This window comes from Abramis brama, assembly GCF_963993115.1.
Source record: "Abramis brama genome assembly, chromosome: 5".
NCBI lineage: Eukaryota > Metazoa > Chordata > Actinopteri > Cypriniformes > Leuciscidae > Abramis > Abramis brama.
In genome coordinates this window covers 18487479-18503495 of record NC_139967.1, presented here as the reverse complement: position 1 = coordinate 18503495, position 16017 = coordinate 18487479, and the positions used below count along the sequence as shown (strand labels likewise).

Below are 16017 nucleotides of genomic sequence, written 5' to 3'. Positions count from 1 at the left end.
TTATCAGTTAATCACCATCATGGAACACAAAAGGAGAATGACTGTCTCAGGCACATTTTTGCTATAAAAGAAAGATGCAATGAAAGTGAATGGTGACTGGAGTCTTTCACATAGAACACGTTTTTGGATTTTTCCATTGTTTTTCTATGTAAACATGCACTAGACGTGCATTTTTGGTCATGTGCGTCTACACAGTTCTAAAAACACAGCACTCAAGTAAAACAAAGTTCTTTTTTAAAAAAAAACACTTCTATAGACCTTGCATTTTTTCAGTCCACTAACATGCTTCTTGTGTTTTTAAACGCAAAAACACATTCTGTGTGAATGGCCCCTTACGTGCTTAGAAGAACATGACAGTGAGTAAATGACAGAGTTTTCATTTTTGAGTGAACTGTCGCTTTAAGATGTCAGTGTTTCCTATGAGATGTTGGTAACATGTCTTGTCGTTGCTGTATGGCTGTATATCCCTGCATCTGGTCTTTTTCCAGTCTACTTACTCTCTGTCTCTCTCTACCCTTTCCCCAGATTTCCAACCTTCGTGAGTCAAGATTTTCAACCCTTCTTAAAAATGAGACTGAAGTGATCAGTGATTAGGGAGATGATGACTTTCCAGGACGTGAGCTGGCTGGTTCAGGTGGCGCTCTTCTGCGCCTCACTGCTGGTTGTACTAGCCTGGCTAGTTCAGTTCTCACTGGGGTTGCTCCGCCCTAGGTGGTCCAGGGTCCAGGGCAAGAGGGAGACCCCGTGGCGGTTGCCCTTGAGTCTCACCCACCAGACACTGACGGGCGGTGTGTGGGGTTCCCTCTTGAGGCTGAGGCTGGGGCGAGATGGGGCAGGGACTGACACGGAGGCAGGTGTCAAGGGGCTTTTGTCTTCGCTCTTTGTGTTCAAGTCGTTTAGGGAGCACTGGCAGAGAGCCTGGGTGCGGGCACTCAACGAACAGGCCTGCAGGCAAGGGGTGAGTAATCTTTTATCTTGAGACAAAACGGTGTAACAACATATGTAGGAGGTTTTGTATATATATATACGCATGTGTTTTCATTGCTTCATGCATGTTTATACATGTGTAAGAGTATTTTTAGACTGTGCGATTGTGTGTGGGCATAATATCATGGCCTGACTACTTGTTAGTGAATGTGTGGGTGTTAGAGTGTCAGGGGATGCAGGTTCTTGTGCAACAACCACACACTCGCTCTCCTCCTAGAAATCTGCTCTGCAGTGAGTATTACACATGACAGGCCTTAGTCTACCGTCTCCTCGGGGGCTTTATCTCATGGAACCAAATTTGCGCTTTTTTTCAGTTAAAATGAGAGTATTTTTAATGGCTATCCTAAACGCAGAGATTTAGCAGAACATGTGATACTCTTGTTGCCTATGTGCATGAGATGTAGTTTTATAGTCACAAGCCACTTTCACACATGAAACCCATTAAATTGACAAATTACTTTTTCCAGCAAACGTACCACATCTCACATGCATTGGCTGTATGTTTTATCCATATTGCTACCATTTACACTTTTGTGAAACACAAAAATCAAAGAGCTTCTCTCTATACGAGTGGATGAAAAATTAGTCATCCACTCGGATAGTCCTGACTCCTGACCAGAAAACAGAAAAATGTCTTTTAAATTTATTCAAAAAGCTGTGTGAAATTGCTGACAGACACTTGATTGTCACATTACTTAAGTTATTCACTACAGCAGAGCAGTTACTGTTATGATGATGATGACTCAGTATCTCTTGGCCAATCAGGTACTCCGCAGTTCCACAATCAAAAAGTTCTCTTTGACAACTGTTTTCCTCTGTAGCCCCTTGTCTGGTTACGGGTGCGTTTGAGGGCTGGTGAGTTGTGTAAAGGTCTCCACTCCTATATTTAACTGCATTTGATCTATGTCTATATCAAAGCTCAGTCTGCCCAGTAGGTGAAACAGCCGATGTCCATTCGTTCCCTCTCTAGACACTTTCCTCAGTGAGGTCAGGCTGAATTTTGAAAAAAATGCTTTTACTAGATGAAGTCTTTGAAGATCAGTTCATCAGAAGTCTTACCATCATTTTAAGCGATAGGTATCTGCATTTTTAGTCTGATGAGACATCAAAAGAATGTAGAAATGGCATTTTCACCCATCAGTCACATCCGGTTGCTTTTTACAGCAAATCCTTCAAGGGATTTAAACTTCAATACAGTGAACTTTGCTCCAGCACCTGGGCTATATAGAAAGTGGGAAAAAAAGAGAGAAAATCCTTCCATCTCATTTCCTTACTGAGGTCTCCAGCCGATAGTTGTGCCAGTTCAGCAACCTAGTTATTTTCTCAGGTTGTCAAAGTGGGGGAAGGGAAGGCTACAGAATGCAGTTATGCAATTGCTGTCCTTTATCTTAAATTTCTTCACAGTCAGTGGGTTGCGCTGGAAAAGAAGAGGAGACCGAGGCTAATAAATAACCATTTATTGGTTCGCTGTTTAATGTAAGTGCCCGTTTTGGCCGTGTGCCATAGCCGCATCTCTGATTGTAATGTGGTCAGCTGATCCTAAAAGTAACTTAGTGCTGCGAAGTGCAACGATTCTGCAGACTCTCTATGCGGGGTATTAGGGAGTCCTGAAGTAAGGACTTTTGCTAATGAACATCTTTAACGTTAAAAATCCCCATGTCAAGTTAAGTCACCTTTATTTATATAGTTCTTTATACAATAGATACTATACAATCTGTTTCAAAACAGCTTTACAGTGATGCATTTGGGCTGTTGTTCATCTGAAGTCAGTTCAGTTTTAATTCAGTTCCGTTGTAAAGATCATCAATAATTAAATTAATTTCATCTATAAAGCAGTTCTGCAACAAAAAAAAACAAAAAAAAATTATGTCATCGTCCAGCTCAGTTGAGTTCTTATATAACAGCGTCAGTCAGATCAATAATATTGTTGAATATTAAATGTCCACAACTAAGCAAGACCGAGACGACAGTGGCATGGAACCCAAAATCCATCAGGTGACAGAATGGAGAAAAAAACCTTGGGAGAAGCCAGGCTCAGTCGGGGGGCCAGTTCTCCTCTGGCCAATGAATGAACGCTGTGTGATTCAGGCTGCATCAGAAGTCAGAATTCAGAATTCAGATTGGGATCAGTAGCATTCAAATATTCATCCAGTTCATTTTGCTTGAAGATGGATTCATCACGCCTGTATGGAGCCGAAGCTGGCCATGGGGTCTGTGTCATGTTGACGTGGCCTTGTTTGTTTGGCACAGGTTATGAATAGCATTATGTTCTTGATTTTGGAGTATGTGCATGTGAAATCCCTTTATATAAGGTTTTGTGATGATGTTATGGAAGGTGCGGCTTCCATTATAAACATTCATGGGATGATAGTTTCATGACTGCTCGTAAACATACAGGTTATATTGGTGGAATGATAGTTTCAGGACAGAATTTAAACATACAGGTTATATTGGTACAATATATGTTATTGTGTGATTGGAGCTAATTAAAACTAGGAGTGTAATGCTTTTGTCATCCAGCTCTTCCCAAAGTTCGTCAAACTAGAGTCTTGATACTAATGGTGCGGTCACATGTACCATTTTTTTTCTGAGAGCGCTCCACTACCGCTCCATCACGAGTACAATTCATGTCAACGGCCCATTATAGAACGGCATTTTTAGCAAGAATTCACACGTTAAACACATTTATCACTGACATGATACAAATGGATCACTCAAATCAGAAAAAAATGTGAAGGTCATGATGATGGCGATGGACATGAGCGGGAGGTTATAGTTCTCAAGGAATTTGTTTACCTTCTAGATAGGCTACTGAATATGATCGGATGAACGCACATTTTAAACAGGTAGCACTTATTCACACACACATTCGCTCTCTCACTAATGCATTCAAACTAATATAATCTTACAGTGCTGTCTGTACTTGATTTCGAATGGGCAGAAATCTGTAAGAAATGTAGCGACCCGTAGATAAAATAACTGATGAAAATGTAGTTCTTTTCGTTTTTCCAAACAAAATTTGCACTGCAAAAAGCAACAATGATATTTAAACTTTAATGCTGACAATAACCATGTAATAAGCTCAGCATGTCGTAAGAAAAGTTTGCTCACAGTATTATATAGTATTGTTTATTTATTTCTTCATTTAATAGGCCTGTATATTATGAACAGAACTTTTGCGAGATTTCAAAGCATTCTTGTAAATACGCAATTTCCTCAGGGAGCGAAGACGAAGCGGTGTTTTTGATATCAGTGAGCGAGGAGCGGTAAATGGTGAACCCGGAGCGGAGCTGGAGTGAGGTGATTATTGAATGCTTGGAGCGCGGAGGGGAAATTGATGCCGCTCCACTCCGCTCACATAAAATGCTGCTTCATGCATCACTATACCAGAGACAGTGAGTGGACAAGGGACCTTTTGCTAGCAAAACGTTAATGAAAATAAGCCTTTAGCCTTGTGCCTTTTACTACAGAATATTTTCCAGACGTCTTTCCAAACTCTCTGTTGCATCTGTTTTCAAGATCTGTTCATCTGCCAAAACCCTTAACACAGTAGCACACTGTTGAGTTCAGTTCAACTCCTATGAATTTTGTCTCAATTATACAAAGCAATGGAGCATAAAGTGTTTCAAATCTGAGCTGAGCTTTGTTTGTTCTTTTCCATTTGAATGATTTTTACCTTTTAAAGTTAAGGAAACCATTTTATGTTTCTCTGTTCGTCTGAAAGTTTTACCATCTATGATAATAATGTAAGAGGAGAGAAAATTTGCTAACAGAGGAAAGACAATTAACTGGCTCCAATGAAAAGTAGTCAGGGAGAATTTAAAGACCTTGTGGATGATTGGACCTTCTTTAAAAAAAAAAAAAGGAATGTAGGTGTCAGTGATCTACTAGGCCTATCAATTTCATGTGTAATAACCGGATCTTCTGTGGGAATTTATAGTACCATTAAATGTTAGTCACGTGACTCTCCCTTAGAGGTGACCTCCATGTGCTAGTTAAATATCCCTGTGTTAGATTGGGCTTTGGGGAGAAGTTCCCATTTTGGAAGCTTTGATCTAGAATCTTGTCTCCAAGCAGACCAGATATTTGCTCTTTCAGCATGCCGAATCTTTGACACCTCAAACCACTCGTATCAAGTTCTTTTGACCTTAAAAACCTGCCAGAGAGGTTGCTCCAGTTCTTGTGAGGTTTTTTTGTGTATGCGTGAGATCAGATCGAGAGCAAAAGTGATCAAGCAACTTTTGCCTGGCCCCTCTGAAACGCTGAAGCCATCTGTTGACACGGCAACATGAAAACAAACACCATGGTTCCAGCCCTAGCCACCTCTAAGGTTAGACAGCGAAAGAGAAGAGAGAGTCAGCTGCATCCCAATTCACCTACTTATACTATGCCCTAAAAGAATGTACTGTTTTTGTAAAGAAAAATACATGCTTTAGAGTGTGTAGCAGAATAGTAGGCAAGCTTTAGGCTACTACTTCTTTAATGAACCGCTCTGTTGCTTAGTTATGTGCATCCTGTCAATCATCTAGTCACAGTTAAAATTCTTCACATTCAGTTTAATTTAAAGTCCTGCCATATCGGAGAGAATGGTATTGTATTATTAGAGCTGTCAGTGGATTACATTTTTTTTTAAATCTCGAATAATCTTGATTAATCGCATACTGTACTTATCTTGAAATGAAGCATAGGCTACATCATTTATCTTGTTTAACGTTTTTATTTTGTCATCCTTTGCTATATCCAGCAAAGTAAACTATCAGATTAAAGAATGATTCTGTTTTTTCTGAAAGGTTTTTTTCATGGAAAATGTAGGTGTCTTTCCAAAAAAGGACACTTGGAGACTCCTAAGCACTCCTAATAACCAAATTATATAATTCATAAATGTATGCACAAAGCATACACGAAAAGAATAACATTACAGAACAAAACTTTTCAGAATTCAGTGTACAGTATGTGTACAGTGCAACAGCAAAGAGTTTGTTTACAGCTCGTTTAAGTTTTAGAAGTCAAGTTGCGATGGAGATGCTTAGAACTGACTGCATAAGCCTTCACGGATCCATTCAGAATTACTAAACACAGCAACATACACATGGCATGCCAGATAAAAACATTATCCTGACTGTGTGGAAACTACGTGAATGTACTGAAATGTGTCGGCGCATAAATACAATGTGCGATCAGTGCGTCGAGAGCGCACATTAGAGATGCACGATTATGACAAAAATCATAATTGTTGATTATTCCCTTGAAATTGTAATTGCGATTTATTAATTACGATTATTAAAATTTACATTGAATGATGTTTTGAATAGCTTTTGAATAGCGTGAGGGTTCGCGCTCTTCAGAATCAATGACAGAATATGACAGAGCTCGTGTTTTAAAGCTAAACAGACACTGGAATGAATAATTCACTGAAAACTGGCTGTGAGTGACTCTCTGCTATCTCTGATGTAATAAGCTTGGCTTTCTTTACATTAGCACTGTTTTGAACTGACTGTTTGAATGCATTCGCTTCATTGATAATTGGACTGAAAACTTTTCCAGAGTTTAGCAGCTTAAAATGATCTGATCACAAACAGAGAAGCGAAATTGCGTTAAGGGGTTAGAATAGAAATTTCCGCCTACCAGTTACAGGTGCTTGCGCCATTGTAGATGCAGTGCGATAAACTCCCCACTCCCATGAGATCATTTAACTGCGTGACTTAAATTACGTTAATGACTAAATTTTGCGTGCTTCATTAATTTATTTGCGTTAAATTATTTTAACACGTTAAGGATTTTGAGGTAATCGCATACATTAACGCGTTAACTTTGACAGCCCTAATAATAATGCATTAAAGTTAAAAAAGTCCAAACGTATATTTTATAAAAGTTAACAATGTTGTTGCAGGATGTGGATAACATTGAATATTTTTTCTTAAGGTTAGATACTGATTATTAATCTTTCAGTCCCCTTCCCCATCAGTCTCGCACATCCACCATGTTTGTATTTGTATTGTATTTTTTATAAAACTTTATTTTTTTTAATTCTGATCGAATCCCCATCCAACACGCAATGGGTTGTGGGCAGTATTACCCGTAAGAGATGCATGGATCTGCACTATGAATTCTAACAAGAACTACTAGAGCATCCGGGTATCTTTGAAATACTCATTTCAACATACTATAATTTGGAACACACTTATTTAGGATGGATCATAAAAATATGGAATTGGAGACACTATCTGTTGAACATTTGTGCTTTTTTATCTAATAATTTTGTAATTATTAATTATTTAGGCTACAATAACAAAACTGTGCAGTGAATGTGTATCTGTAACCTTGTAAAGTGTGACATGAATATATATAATCATGTCAGGCTTTAAGTGAACAATGATCCTTTTCTTTTCCTTATATCATTTAAAGCTAAGAAAATGATAAGGAAAAGAAAAGGATCATATTTTTTAACGGAACAGTTTATTGAATCGTTAGACAAAATATTTTTAAAAATCTAGTTTTAATTTGTGTTTTTTGTTGATTATCATATTTGATACATCAGTCTTGGCTCATATAGTATTATAGAAAAATAGAGCTTATACTTGAGTAGAAAAAACACCTCAATTTTATTCAGAGGCAGATATTTATACGGCCAAAAAGTATGATGAAATTCTGACAGCTTGTAATGCAAATTATTGAGATCTTTATAACAGCATATGAGCACTCATTTAAAGAAGGGGAAAAAACAGATTCAGGGCTCTGTGCATATGTGTGTGCGGTTGCCTGAGGCATTGAGAGGGAAATGCATGGAGGCCACTGCACCAACGAGAAAGAGTTTGTTTAATTCAGTCAGATGAAACTTTGCAACTTTTTAATTATAATCGTTAATACGAAGGTCTCCAGATAACTTCTCACTAGGAGGATAATCCAGCCATTGACCACTGGTTAATCTCCTCTGCATAATTTCACATGCGGTGGGATTTTAATCTGATTACTGGTATGCTTACTGTTACAGAGAGAGTGGGATTGCTGTTGGACTGTCTATAAGGGAAGGATTATGGGGAAGATGTTCAATAAAGGATGTGATTTATATTGTATGTGTAAATCCAGGTTGAAATTGCTTTAGGCATATCTGTTTTTAAATAAATCAAATTAGATGGTAGATGCCTAAAAAAATATATGGATGGATATTACTTTACTAGCACCCCAGAGAAACCTTGATGTCAACCTTAAATTTAGCTGACTACGCTGCAGTGGGGATGAAGTGTTGCTCTATGGTCTGTGTGCTGCAGTTATGGTCATATTTGGTCAGTTTTGGGCTACATTTCTGTGATGTGTGAGGCTTTATCCTACGCTTGTTCTTTCCTCTTTCTTTCCTACTCAACATGCTCGCTCACACACACACACACACACACACACACACACACACACACACACACACACACACACACACACAAAAACAAACTCCCTCTAGTAATCCAGGGATTTGGCTGGGGGTGGGGGGGATCTGCACAGCTGGTTATATGTGGCAATAACAATAGAAGGACGTCCTCTGAGATTGTTCACACATACTGCGCACACACGCATACTTGCTAATAAACAAAGTTTTTAAAAAAGGCTCACAGCTATTTGATGTAAACTGATTTGGATAAGTTATCCATTTAATTTGCCACTGACAGGATTTACCGAAGATCTTGCCTGGGGAAAGTCAACTGACCCTTTGCAGTCATGTGTGAATGTACATGCTTATCTTATTGAATTTAATATTACTTTTAAATGTTGTTCTCTCTGGTTGTTTTAAATTGAAAATTTACAATTCTAATTTGATTGATTGATTGGATTTTTGTTCTATTCAAGTATATGTTCTAAAATAAAACATTTAATTAAAAAGAAATGAACAGTAATTTTGAATTTCAGGGTCATTTTTTGAGGGGGGAAAAGTGAACAAAATTGTTGTATGATTAGATATTGAGCAAAATTATAAATGTAATAAATTAAAAATTGTTTAAGAAAATATTGTCTCAATATAATATAGAACACATACAGAGCATCTTCCTAAAGGCCAGAGGTCAAAGTTCAATGTGACAGTAAAGTTTCAACAAAAATAGCACAACTGACACAGTCTTCAAATGGTCATTACATGGTCACTAAAGAAGCACATTTGAGCTGCAGCATATAACAGTTCAGATCCTCTGGCTCATTGTCTTTAAGAGCAACTATTTTTAAAATGTAATTTAAATACTGAGAAACCGTCTGATTAATCATGTGGTCTCTTGCTCTCCCAGCTGGCCCGTTTGGTACCATCAATGTTCTGAGAGTATGGCTGCTGCTGAAATTGCTCAGTCCTCCAGGCATGTGTGTCAGTGTCAGGACTGTCTGTGTTGAAGAGTGTGTGTGTGTTTGTGTGTGGCATCTGTGCATATGATGGAATAGTATGATGGCACATTATCATGCCTGCAGCACACAGAATAGGACACTGCACACAGACACACAGTTCAAGGTCAAACTAGTTTGTATTTACTATTTCTGTCTCGCTATTGCCCTTTCTCCTTCCCTTTTCTTTTTCTTTCTTGGTGGATATGCTTGAAAGTAAGCTCTGGATATGATTACTATTTGCAGCGCTTGTTTTCAGTGATTGAACATGTTTAATCTGTGTTTGTGAGGTCATGGAATACCTGTGAAGTGACGTAGTGTAATCTGGTGATTGTCCGTGTAGGTCGGCCTGTTGTTGCAGTGTGAATTCGCCTTTTCTTTGCTTTACATTAGCTTATGAATAGCCTGCAAAGCAGCAGACCATACATATATCAATAACATGCTACAGATCAACACTGAACTATTACAAGGCTCAGAGCAAAGTTGTGCATAACAATGTCACTCTATTGTCCTTTATTTAGAGGCATTCCACTGCCTTCAGTTGTTGGCACCTAGTGATTTATATTTGCCCCAAGGAATCTTTGGATCCCTAGTTTTGTCATCATGTTCTGTCACGGTGCCTGAAGAAGGATATTTTTGGTTGGTTCAAATGGTTGTTGTGGTGTGTTTGAAGAGGCCAGAGGGGGATTCAAGGCAGGGTGGCTCAAACCCAAAGTGACATTATACCAATGTGTCTTGGAACACACTCTGTCTTACACTTGCCTTCTTTGTATGAGACAAACCAGAGACAATTTATATGAGACATGCCACTTCCTCAATCCTCAATACAACTATATAAGGAAAACCCGTAACGGCAAAGATGGCGGTTGTATGCACATGTCCCGCCCCTCCCGCCGGAAAGCCAATCATCTGCTTTTAACAGTCAGCAGCTGACCACTAAGGAGCGAATGTACAGTGACGTGACATAACTGCCATATTCAACCTGTGCTTTCGCGCTGTGGCTGGCGCTGAGCCAAAGACGGACGCGCTCAGCGCTTGTCATAGGCTCTATCACAACTGTTCAGTGTTTTAACCACATAATGTTTATTTTAGGTTTCAGACATTTAAATACATATAATTGTTTAAGTGCTTGGCACAACACCAGCATTCTGGATAGAGACGTAAATGAAGTTTGGTGTCGTGAACGTGAACCCTTGCGCATGCGTAGGTATAACCTGTGGGGAAAAGGGCATTTTAAACCTTATTTTGGGGCAAAGTCATCAAACTTTTTCAGCGATTTTTATCATATTTTACTGCTGTTTCTATACATGCAGTTTTTATGTCCCGGTGACCAGTGAAAGTGCAGTTCTGACTCTCTGCCCATTCATTTAGATAGGAGCCTGGTCTTGTTAGTCCGAAATAGCTGCCCGGAGGCGTTGCCAAGATGGCGGCCGAGTGGCACGACTTGCCTAAAAGGACTTTGGACAAACACACCAACGGACTATCAAGACCCTGTCTGAGATTAACACACTATGTTTAAAGAACATCTTAATTTACAAGTAGAATGAGAGAGTAGGAGGATAACATACACAAAACCATGTTCTCCATAGCAGGGATCTCATGATCAAATTATCTGGGGCTCATTGGCTTTATTGGCTTTAATTTCTAACTTCGATACGATACCTTGAAAAATATCAATATTATACCATTTTCGATACCACAGGGAAAACCATATATGTGACCCTGGACCACAAAACCAGTCACATGGGTCAATTTTCTGAAATTGAGATTTATACATCATATGAAAGCAGAATAAATAAGCTTTCCATTGATGTATGGTTTGTTAGGATAGGGCAAGATTTGGCCGAGATACAACTATTTAAAAATCACCTTTAAAGTTGTCCATTTATGTTCGCGATTGTGCTGCATTCACTCACAAAAATAAATGTTTTATATCTTTACGGTAGGAAATGTACAAAATATCTCCATGGAACATAATCTTTACTTAATATCCTAATGATTTTTGGCATAAAAGAAAAATCGATAATTTTGACCCATACGATGTACTTTTGGCTATTGCCACAAATATACCCGTGCTACTTATGATACTTTGATCCAGGGTCACATATAGGCTATTGCCAATGCCAATATTTTTATTATTATTGTGTAATTTCTTTTATAATTTTGGTAATTTTGTTGCAAAGCTTACACACTGCAGATTGAGACTATATTTAAAAAAAAAAAAGAATTTACAAAAGCTAGTCAGTTAGGCTGAAGCTAAAAAAACAAAAAAACTAACTATGCACTTGTTTTTAAGGAAGGTTTGGAATTATTAACTATTTTTTGTGTCCAATACTGCTGTCACGTCATGTGAAATAATAAACGATGAAATAATCATTTCTGTTTCCTGTATGGGATGTTGCGCGCACACGGTCAACAAAAATGAATACCTAACAATGATACCTGCTTCCAAGTTTAAGTGAAAATTTCTTTATCTGAACTGAAGCCCATTGCCCCATAGCAAGCAACACCTAGGGCCCTATCATACACCCAACGCAATGAGGCGCCAGACGCGACGCAAGTGTTTTTTGCTAGTTTCAGCCCGACACAGTTATTAGTCCTGCGCCACGTTGTTTAAATAGCAAATGCATTTGCGTCCATTTGTTCGCCCATGGGTATGCTGGTCTAAAAAAGAGGTGTGTTCATGCGCATTGTTGGCGCATTGCTATTTTGAGGCAACAGAAATAGACTGCACCATTGACCAACAAAAACCTGGTCTAAAGTCAATGGCGCAATATTTTTTTGTTATTTAAAGAGCGCGTTAGTAATGTGCGCCTATAGGCGGGTACACAACTCACGTACACTATTAAACACACAGGGACGTGCAGCATCACACAAACCACCAAATATTAAAAATAAAAGGATTACAATGTAAAATGTATTTGTACAATGTACAATGTATTATTGTGTACATAAAGATATGGTGGAATCCGGCTTGTCCCTTAGATGGTCTGCTTGCGCACTTTAACCTCGCACACGAGCAGATCCGTTTCCTCTCTGGAAAAGCGTTTTCCTTTTCCGCTTGCAAATTCCGCCATGTAGATAGCGAATCTGCCATGGCACGAGCGCAACAGACTTTTAAAGGGAATGGGAGATGAGACTCTGATTGGTTTATTGCACGCTATGCCCAAAACACACCCATTACTCATTAAGAGAATAGGGACAACCCTTTTTGACCATGCGCCGGGCATTTTTTCCTGTCGTTAAACTAGCAAAAGGGGATTCGGACATGCTGTAAGTGCTCTTGATCCGTGCACTTTAGACCATGCGCTTAGATCGTTAAAATAGGGCCTCCAGAGTCCAAGCAACCTTCATACCCCATATAATTGGCTATAATCACTGATTCCGTACCAATGCCAAGTCAAGTCACCTTTATGTAGTGCTTTATACAACAGAAAATTGTATATGATATGAAAATTATGATATCGTGGGCATGGCGAGACTAAAAAACGTGCATCTTTTTATAATTTTCTGGATGCAATCAAACATTGCCCAACACTCAGTGTTGAGTCCGACCTGTCAGACCAGAGTTAATGCATGCATACCATTTCCTACTTTGTCTTATGTCAGTTATCTCAAACATGCATTCTGCGTGATCTTTATAACTTTGGCTTGTGTTGAAAATGCAAGCTGATGTGGCTAAAGTGGAACGTGTGGTGATTTTGTTCAAATGCTTAACTGTGCCCTGTGGGGGTGGACAGGTCCTTTATTTTTTTTCATTACGTATGCTGATTTCACTGATGGAACCTGAACAATCTGCTGATGCACGGCTTTTTCATCTGTGCTATAGTAGTATGTGCAGTCTTTCCCTAGAAACTCATTTTCAGTGGTCATGTAGCTGTTTTGGAGACTTGATGTGCAAAAGAAAGGTGTCCAGCTTAATGCTAATGTTTTTCTTCTAGCCCTGCCTAATCTCAGTGCATGTGTCTGTTTGTTGTAGCCAGTGTCACACATGTGGATCACAGCATGATGTTGTGGAAGAGCACAGATAATGATCATGCAAATGTGTAATGTAAATGACAAGGATTTGTCTCTGTATGCAAATTACACGTATTGTGGTGATTTGTTGCTGAGAAGAGAATTAGAATGACGTGTTAAACCATCAGCTTTTACATCAGCACACATTTGAATCAGATTGCTTTTGTGGTACTAACTAACTAGGGCTGCCACGACTAAAGATTTTTCTAGTCAACTAGTACCACAGAGTCGTTTACACCGCGCTCTCTCTCGTCTCATACCTTGTATCCTGTTTTGGTGCGTAAATCTATTTAATAGCTTCAAGAATACAGCTATGATCCGCTCTCAAAATCATTTTAGTCACTTTATTTCCTGTTATTTCAAATTATTCACAGGGGAATAATACACAGACGTTTCGGCTCACAGGCCTTCCTCAGTGTGTTGAATGCTCTAATCCCTCCTCCCACTTTTTAAACGAATTAATTAATAATCAACCTCATCAAAATTGAACTATATTAATAATCACTCACTTGATTGTGTTAAACAGCAATTATCCTCATACAATATGATCTTGGTGAATGCATCCATTAACGATTTACATGCAGCACAAGACACAATATTCATGAAGACAACAGAGGATCCCACAAATAAGGAAAATCATTAATCAACCGATTAGACAAAAAATGTCCTATATCAATCCAGTAAAATACCTAAAATACCTCAAATCCAGTCATAGACCTAGAGTCCTATCAAACATCTGGCGCAATGCAGTGCCAGGCGCGAGTGTTTTTTGCTAGTTTCAGCCCGACGCAGTTATCATTTTCACGTCCTGCGCCACTTTGTTTAAATAGCAAATGTATTTGCGCCAATTTGTGCGCTCATGGGCGTTCTGGTCTGAAAACCAGGTGTGTTCAGGTGCATTGCTATTTTGAGGCAACTGAAATAGACTGCGCCATTGACCAACAAAAACCTGGTCTAAAATCAGTGGTGCTGTAGGGCTGAGCAAATATGGAACACTTTACTGCCCTAGTACTTCAAAAATCCTTTTAAAGGTATACATTTCTAAAGGCCTTTCTCATCACAGTATGCTAATGCCTATCTAGTGCAAGGGATTTCATCACTATGCTGATTGAGGACTGTTGGGACACTCCAGGCACAGGATGGTTCTGTCGGGAGAGACTGAGTCATTTACATCTCAATGACTACGTCTGTACCATTTGCTATGAATGTGCTGGAAAAAAATTAGCAAGGAGGCATTTTAATTAGATGAAGAAGATTGCAAAGATGAAGTTGACGATATCTGTATGACCGAAATGATGGAGTATTTTAAGTTGTTTCAGCTGTTATCAGGAAAAAAAGCAAGTGATCGCGGCGGAGCCTCCATGTCATGCAGTAAGTGCTATACTTTAGCTTCCACACTCTGCACAAACTCTTGGATATGCATATGCGTCTAATAATAGCGCATATTTATCTAGGTTAACCTTTATTTTCTTAAACGCTGGCCTTTTAAGCATTCAATATTAGGGAAAATCATTGTAAATGACACAAAATTTAACTCAGATTTTTTTGTTATAGATAAGTTATATTGCACATACACTTGACTTGACCAAAAAGTATAATGGATTACAAAATGTTTTTTTTGTATTTTAACTTTTTTTTTTTTTTTTTTTACTTTCTTCTTCTACAATCATATAAAGAAAATTCTAAAGAAAAGCATATCACATACCCATTTCCAATCTAATCAAGTATGATTAGGTATTATTCATCTGTTCAATCAAGTTAATGTATCATTATTTTGAATGTCACACCAACATCAAGAATGATTCAAAATTAGAATCAAAATGTTATAAAAAATATATAAAAACATTTTTGTTTTGAACAGTTTAGCCATTTTTTTTATCTATGTGTTGTACTGGAGAGATACAAAGCATCTAATTATGTCAACCAACATAATGCAAATGAAGTGGTCCAGTGTCTCTAGAACAGAAAAAAGAATCAAAGTGGTGGCATTTAGCTTTGGCAATGAACTTATTTAGATTTTGCAGTTGGTAGCAATAGTTAAACCTTTCTGTGAATCTTGTACACTGACCCAGTGCTGCCTGTATGAACACACTAACATACACACATTGTCATGTCTGTGTATCTTTGTAGGATGGAGAGAGGGGCGTGAAATAAAGAACATATGCCAGTGCAGTAGGGGATTTGCATCTTTTCGTCCACCTCTCCAAAAGCTCAGAGGCTGAGCCAGTAAATGCTACCCAGTCAAACATGTCCTCTTGTCCCATTGGCTGAGGTACAGAGAGAGAGAGAAAGAGAGAGAAAATGAAACCTAAGTCAGTTATGCTGAGCTTCTCTAATTTAAAAACTGAGAGGCACTTAAACTCTTACTCTCTGAGATTTACATTTGTCTTTACTCTCTGCGAGTATTTACAGCTTGTTCATTTTGCACTGAAGGGAACTGTTCACTTTAACACAAGGAATTTGCTCCTGTGAGCATATACTTTCAGTTTAATAGTCTAAGGACTATTAGCAGTAGTTCCACAACTATTACAAACCTGTTTGGTATGTTGTTGGTCAAATTCCATCTGTCCTTCATTCATGAATCACAGCCAAATCATCCATCTTTTGTTTTTTTTACACTTTTTATGCGCGTTACTGAAACTACTTTCAATTTGGGTTGATTTT

At 38.5% G+C, this 16017-nt stretch overlaps 1 protein-coding gene across 2 annotated transcripts in view; it reads left to right on the top strand.

The window, feature by feature from the left end:
• The window catches only part of c2cd2l (c2cd2 like), a 32403-nt gene that overhangs the window by 1276 nt on the left and 15110 nt on the right, over positions 1–16017 (top strand). For both annotated transcript variants that reach the window (XM_084115656.1, XM_084115657.1), the window contains exon 2: positions 526–958. In XM_084115656.1, the coding sequence (XP_083971782.1) occupies positions 599–958 (360 nt within the window). In that variant the 5' untranslated portion in view covers positions 526–598. The remainder of the gene's footprint in view (positions 1–525; positions 959–16017) is intronic.